The sequence below is a fragment of the Salmo trutta genome, chromosome 36, assembly GCF_901001165.1.
Source record: "Salmo trutta chromosome 36, fSalTru1.1, whole genome shotgun sequence".
In the NCBI taxonomy this organism is placed as follows: domain Eukaryota; kingdom Metazoa; phylum Chordata; class Actinopteri; order Salmoniformes; family Salmonidae; genus Salmo; species Salmo trutta.
In genome coordinates this window covers 30,251,186-30,258,863 of record NC_042992.1, presented here as the reverse complement: position 1 = coordinate 30,258,863, position 7,678 = coordinate 30,251,186, and the positions used below count along the sequence as shown (strand labels likewise).

Genomic DNA, 7,678 nt, shown 5'->3' with positions numbered 1-7,678 from the left:
GTGAAAGCTGCTGAGGTTAGGTGATAGGATGGGAGCATATCACAAAAGTAAAAAGGTTTTCTAGCATAATGCGCTATTGGGTGAAAAAGCCTGCATATAGAATCTGCTAGTGGTTCGTTATAAGCAAAGCACAGATTTGATCAAAGCGGTGTCTGTCCAAAAGCATATCATGCTCAGAATACCACACGAGAGAGAGAGAGAGAGAGGAGAGAGATGAGAGAGAGAGAGAGAGAGAGAGAGAGAGAGAGAGAGAGAGAGAGAGAGAGAGAGAGAGAGAGAGAGAGAGATCTAAAGCTTAAACTACTGTGGTCTGTGGTGAGCTTCTGTTCCCAAGGCTACAGTCCTACACCTGTTACCTGTGACACTTTCTCATGTTACACAATCTGCAGTCTGTGCAGGATCAAACAACTCATGTTCCAAAAACAGTGAGCCTTTTCATTTTGCTCAGAGAAATAAGACGTACAGTTTGTCAAAGTGCCTTTGAGAATTTTAACATCATATTTTTTTTGCATTCAAGCAAAGTTTTTAAACATATGTTTTAGATATCTGTTCAAAAACAGAGGCCTGGTTGGCACTAAGAGTTCCAGGGAAATGATAAATTAGATAAAGAGGTAATAAAATGAAATCAAACAAAAACAAAAGCATTAATTTACAAGCCATATTGATTGATTTGATTTTGGATAATAAAACTCTTAGTTTTAAAAGTACAAAGAATCCCAGAGGATGACACACAATTGTGTAAGAACATTTATTTCCAATGTGGTCTTCTGTGTAGGACAAAAACAGGACACAAGAAAATACATGGAAATACATGGGCCAGTGGAGGCTGCTGAGGGGAGAACGGCTGATAATATTGTCTGGAGCGGAGCAAATGGAATGGCATCAATCCATGCGTTTGATGTATTTGATACTATTCCAATCCAGCCAATAGCACGAGCCCATCCTCCCCAATTAAGGTGCCACCAACCTCCTGTGACATGGGCCGATGATAAGTCGCTAACTAGCCTACACCATAACAAATTCACAATCAATACAAAATTCAAGAATATTTCAGTCATTTTCCTATTCAGACCTGTAGACTTTTTGTGACAGAAGGGCTCTAACCTGACCTCTGAAAACCTTTCTGGACTGGGACAGCTTAATGACGAATGGGAGTCTATTCTACAGTTGAATTCCAGTATAAAAGAAAGAGCTCTGTGCCGCATCGTTGGTTCTGGGCACTTTGCAATTGCGGACACTGGCTCTTGCTTTGTACACAAATACATATGTAATAATCTCAATGTTTTCAGTGGAACTTTATAAGCATCTAGATCATGAAAGAATACCTGGAACCTTTATGTAATTTCTTTGTCAAAATCTGATTGGAGAACTGTATTTGTGTGTCTCCCAAAATTGATATGGTCCAAAGTCGTATACTGGACCTCCTGTGGAACGATCAACACCAGGGAGTTAATTCTCAAGGGTTCAGAAATAGGTACAGTATAGTTGTTGCTTTATATTCAAGTATACAAAACTGCTTTAATACTTTATGTGGACTGAATTGGGGCAGCAATACTGCAAATGTAAACCAGGCTCTCATATGTGACTATTCATACTATGGATGTGATATTACATCAGTCAATCAATACATTCACAATGGAGATGACTGAGTAATCTAAAACAATCATTCTAGGGGTGAAGGTAGGTTTAGCCTCAATTCATTTGAGTTTGTTTACAAATATAATCCATGTACAAATGTCAATGTGTATTTACACAACCAGGTACAGTGGGGAAAAAAAGTATTTAGTCAACCACCAATTGTGCAATTTCTGCCACTTAAAAAGATGAGAGAGGCCTGTAATTTTCATCATAGGTACACATCAACTATGACAGACAAAATGAGAAAAAAAAAATCCAGAAAATCTCATTGCAGGATTTTTAATGAATTTATTTGCAAATTATGGTGGAAAATGAGTATTTGGTCACCTACAAACAAGCCAGATTTCTGGCTCTCACAGACCTGTAACTTCTTCTTTAAGAGGCTCCTCTGTCCTCCACTCGTTACCTGTATTAATGGCACTTGTTTGAACTTGTTATCAGTACAAAAGACACCTGTCCACAACCTCAAACAGTCACACTCCAAACTCCACTATGGCCAAGACCAAAGAGCTGTCAAAGAACACCAGAAACAAAATTGTAGACCTGCACCAGGCTGGGAAGACTGAATCTGCAATAGGTAAGCAGCTTGGTTTGAAGAAATCAACTGTGGGAGCAATTATTAGGAAATGGAAGACATACAAGACCACTGATAATCTCCCTCGATCTGGGGCTCCACGCAAGATCTCAACCCGTGGGGTCAAAATGATCACAAGAACGGTGAGCAAAAATCCCAGAAGCACACGGGGGGACTTAGTGAATGACCTGCAGAGAGCTGGGACCAAAGTAACAAAGCCTACCATCAGTAACACACTACGCCGCCAGGGACTCAAATCCTGCAGTGCCAGACGTGTCCCCCTGCTTAAGCCAGTACATGTCCAGGCCCGTCTGAAGTTTGCTAGAGAGCATTTGGATGATCCAGAAGAGGATTGGGAGAATGTCATATGGTCAGATGAAACCAAAATATAACTTTTTGGTAAAAACTCAACTCGTCGTGTTTGGAGGACAAAGAATGCTGAGTTGCATCCAAAGAACACCATACCTACTGTGAAGCATGGGGGTGGAAACATCATGCTTTGGGGCCGTTTTTCTGCAAAGGGACCAGGACGACTGATCCGTGTAAAGGAAAGAATGAATGGGGCCATGTATCGTGAGATTTTGAGTGAAAACCTCCTTCCATCAGCAAGGGCATTGAAGATGAAACGTGGCTGGGTCTTTCAGCATGACAATGATCCCAAACACACCGCCCGGGCAACGAAGGAGTGGCATCGTAAGAAGCATTTCAAGGTCCTGGAGTGGCCTAGCCAGTCTCCAGATCTCAACCCCATAGAAAATCTTTGGAGGGAGTTGAAAGTCCGTGTTGCCCAGCGACAGCCCCAAAACATCACTGCTCTAGAGGAGATCTGCATGGCGGAATGGGCCAAAATACCAGCAACAGTGTGTGAAAACCTTGTGAAGACTTACAGAAAACGTTTGACCTGTGTCATTGCCAACAAAGGGTATATAACAAAGCATTGAGATAGACTGTTGTTATTGGCAAAATACTTATTTTCCACCATAATTTGCAAATAAATTCATTAAAAATCCTACAATGTGATTTTCTGGATTTCTTTTTCTCATTTTGTCTGTCATAGTTGAAGTGTACCTATGATGAAAATTACAGGCCTCTCATCTTTTTAAGTGGGAGAACTTGCACAATTGGTGGCTGACTAAATACTTTTTTCCCCCACTGTATATCACCTATAAGTACTGTAATTCCACCAGACTTAACAAGTAATACACCAGTACGAGACATTTCAGAGCAGTATGTTCGGATCATAACATTTGTGTTTTTTCAAAATGAATACACTATGGGGCCGTTTCCCGATAAAAGAATTAAATATAAACTAAAAACCATGTTCAATGGAAAATGTCCATATCAAATGTTTTTTTAGAGAAAATCTGATAGCATGGCAATGGATTATAAAATCATGCAACATAAAAAACATTTAGCACGACCAAAAATGATAGTTTAACCCAAATACAACAGCTACTTACCGAGAACGATGATCTGACTGCCCTTCTTGCTTCTCCACGTCTCCCTGCAAACGTCACAACTCAGAACATAAACACCAATGCAGACATGACATCCCCCAACAGACAACTTCAAAAAGACTTGGAATCCTTCAATCAACCAACCCTGCATACTCCATCAAGAGATGCTGTGAAAACTAAGGGTGTCTCAAAGTGCTACAATGGTACACAATGTGTTTCTCTACGATTTATTTTGCGCAATTTGGGGAGCAAATAATATTTAATTAAAGCTCATTCATTCAAATCTATTTCAACTGAAGAGTTAAAAAGATAATGAAAACGCTAAAACATTTCCGGCACTAATTTCCTCCAAGTTGATAAAAGCCATCTTAAAATCCTTCTAAAGTAGTCGGCTGTTGTGTTGTACCAATCCTAATATTAAAAATAATGATAATAATTACCAGACTGATCCTGTCTGTTCTCAGTGCCCGTGCCTCTTTGTCTGAAATTAAAACAGAAGATTTCACACTCTAGCAATCACAGGCTTTTCTATAATCCAATTTGGGATTGAATGTCAGACTCAAACCTTGTATCTGCATCAATAACCACAGGATGCCCTATAGGAAAAAAACAATAGAATTAACACACTTAATATCCAGGTTGAAGAAAGCCTCATGATTCACTGATAATGTCGTTTGTCCATGGCCATTTGTTAATATTCACTCTCTGATCTCAAAAGCAGGTGGAGTAGACTGCAAAAGAACTGTCTAAATGTAGCAGACACTTGCCATAAAGGTCACTAGAACCACTACAGAGAGCCTGACTTGTGTGAAAGAGGGGAAAGAGGAACAAAGTCAAGAATTATCAACAGATTTTAATTCTCAACATTCCTGTGAATGAGAAAATATAGACCTACGAAATCCGTTTTTATTCCATTTGCTCAGAAAATGGCCTGATGGAATATGTTTAGCCACCTATTCTATGGTGTAAAAAAACAAACCATATAGGTCTGACCACTGAACTGTCTTACCTACACGACTACCCATGACCATAGGAATCACAACATGCCCTTAGTGTTTTTCAGTGGGCACTAGTAAGTTATAAAAAAGACTACATCTTGTACATTTATATCCTGCAAATGTACCAATTGATGGGGTGTGTGTCCCCTAAATTACAATGGTCATAACATCCTTTGCTGAGTACAATGGTATAAATTGTCTTGCACAAGATCATTTGGTGTTTGTTATACAGTATTGGCCCAATATTCATTGATTTGATCTTACCACGGTGCAGACACACAGCGATAGTGACAGCAACTATTATGGTGAGGAGAGCAGCTGCAGAGGCCCCATACATCAGCATTGTGCACATGGCATTGGAATCTATGGTGAAAATAAAGACAAAGAAGTCTAAATAAAGATAGTTTCAAGTTTTATCTTTGTTTTCAGTGTTAAATCCCTTACTGAAAGAACAGGTGCAAACGCTTAGTAAATCTGGGTCTAATGGAATTACCATTGTGCCGCAGAAGTGTTTTGGTGATATTTTGCCCCTCAAACTCCACCACACATGTAAACTCTGCTCGTCTGTCCCACTCCTCTGCCTGGACAAGAATCTGGTTCCTAGTGAACTCTGTGGCTGAATCACTGTTGTCTGTCCAGGTGGAGTCAGTGAGTCCACTCTCTTCTCTCCCGTCTATGAGCCAGAACACACGGACCTGAGACGGGACCACTTCCAACACCAAACACAGCAGAGGGATGAAGAAGCTGTCAACCTCTGGCGAAGAGACGATTTGGATGGTTGGAGCTTTAGTGCTGTTCCCTTCCCTTTCTCTCTCTAAGGACAAAATGGTCATCATTTTAAACAATTATATTATTAACAATTACCAACTTGGTTTTCCTCATGGTAAACTGGTTATTTAAAATAAAATAAAAAACAATGACTGGATTTAGGATCAAAGAATATTCACTACTGTTCAAAGGTTTGTGGTCACTTAGAAATGTCCTTGTTTTTAAAAGAAAAGCACATGTTTTGTCCATTAAAATATCAGATTGATCAGAAATACAGTGTAGACATTGTTAATGGTGTAAATGACTATTGTAGCTGGAAATGGCTGATTTTTCATGGAATATCTACATAGGCGAATAGAGGCCCATTATCAGCAACCATCACTCGTGTTCCAATGGCACGTTGTGTTAGCTAATGAAAGTTTCTCATTTTAAAAAGGCTAATTGATCAATAGAAAACACTTTTGCAATTATGTTAGCACAGTTGAAAACTGTTGTGCTGTTTAAAGAAGCAATACAATTGGCCTTCTTTAGACTAGTTGAGTATCTGGAGCATCAGCATTTGTGGGTTCGATTACAGCTCAAAATCCCCAGAAACAAAGTACTTTCTTCTGAAACTCGTCAGTCTATTCTTGTTCTGAGAAATGAAGGCTATTCCCCGCGAGAAATTGCCAAGAAACTGAAGATTTCGTACAACGCTGTGTATTAGTCCCTTCACAGAACAGCGTGCTATATATATTGTTTCATTTAGATTTAACATTCAGTTTTGTGTTTATTTTTTAAAGGTTTATGTCATTATATACATTTTAGTTTTTTAGCACAAGATCTTTTTCTATTTTAGTAAACTTTGTGAATAAATATGAACATACAAGACATTAAATTACCTGTCAAAATAATAACCTTAGAACCATTGCCAGAGTACACCATTCTGGAGTGAACAGCCAAACAGTAGTACATGCCAGAGTCGCTCACTTTTGCACTGGTGATTGTAGCAGAACATAGTTTGTCCTGTTCCTTTGAAATGTTATCAACCTTTAAATGTGTACTCATGTGTGTTCCGGTCCTGGGGTCCACTTTTATCCAACTCACAGAGAAGCAGTAGGTGAGAATCTCACTCAAATGGCAATTCAAGGTCACTGGATCACCAGCTTTCACCATCACCACTCCAGGTGTCTGTGTTATAACTGATGTGTGTGTAGCTAAAAACAGAATTAGGAATAACAAGAATATAACATATATTTCATCTAATTACTGTTTAGCATGTTTGGTACGTTTTCATAACTTTGTTAACTTTTTTTCATGAATATACCAAGCATGGATACAGAACAGAGAAAAAAAAGCTTAAATCACTGTCAACTTGTAAAACGATTTCGAAATTGAATCTTATACGTCTGCTTTGTCTAACCTAAGATGTTAATTATCTTGAAATTGCTTGATTATAACATGAACAAAACTAAATTATAAACAGGTTATAGATTTAATGACATACTGTATTTCAGATCACTGTTTCATCTCACATACAGGTAAGTAAGTTCATGAAAAAGTTATAACGTAGGCAGACTAGAATACTGTGGATATTTCTTGAAATAAATGAATGTAGGCCTATTCAGAGTAATGATGAAACAGTCTAAAGTCCTCACTGTCATCATGAGTTAGCGTTAGCCTAGCTGAATGTACCTTTCCTAAATTAATTATCGACACATTGTCAACGTGTGCAGAATATAGTGTCATACTTGCCTTTCAAGACATAGCTCCAGCACAGCAGAAGTAGCAGGGGGCCTGGCATTTTAGTTTCACTAAATTTGAAGGGCATCATCTCTTTGAGTCCGTTGAGCAACCTTTAGGAGATGAAAATGTCTTGCCCCTAGGCCGAGCCTACATCTCAAAAAGCGAGACCGCCTTGACAACGGAAATGAACACATGAAAAGTCCTGCGTTATAACTCAAACTGTGAGCAAGAAAAGTTAGGTCAGATTCCAGCAAAGACAACAAAACATGTTTTTCGAATGAATGCGAGAAGATTGAGAAGATTGCACCGACCTACCTTTTTTTCCCTCACTCTAAGAACATATTATAGGCCTAGTGTTCTGTAAAGTAGTATAGGCCGAAACTACCTTTTGTGAATTTTATTTGACATGGTCTTAATTCAATATTAATATTAGGCTATTTCCTCATTATTATATTTTATCTTATCAATAATCCTCGTTTGTAAACAATGCATCACTAAAAACGTTAGGTCAGAGGCCT

General features: G+C 38.7%; 1 gene segment (V, D, J or C); it reads right to left on the bottom strand.

Annotated features, from left to right (window-relative positions):
- Positions 1-734: 734 nt before the first annotated feature.
- Positions 735-7,369, bottom strand: LOC115175826 (Ig heavy chain C region, secreted form-like). The segment is given in 8 exon segments: positions 735-1,424; positions 3,673-3,716; positions 4,110-4,150; positions 4,235-4,265; positions 4,932-5,030; positions 5,161-5,481; positions 6,317-6,631; positions 7,170-7,369. Coding segments are annotated over 8 exon segments (1,020 nt in total).
- Between the last annotated feature and the right edge of the window lie 309 nt (positions 7,370-7,678).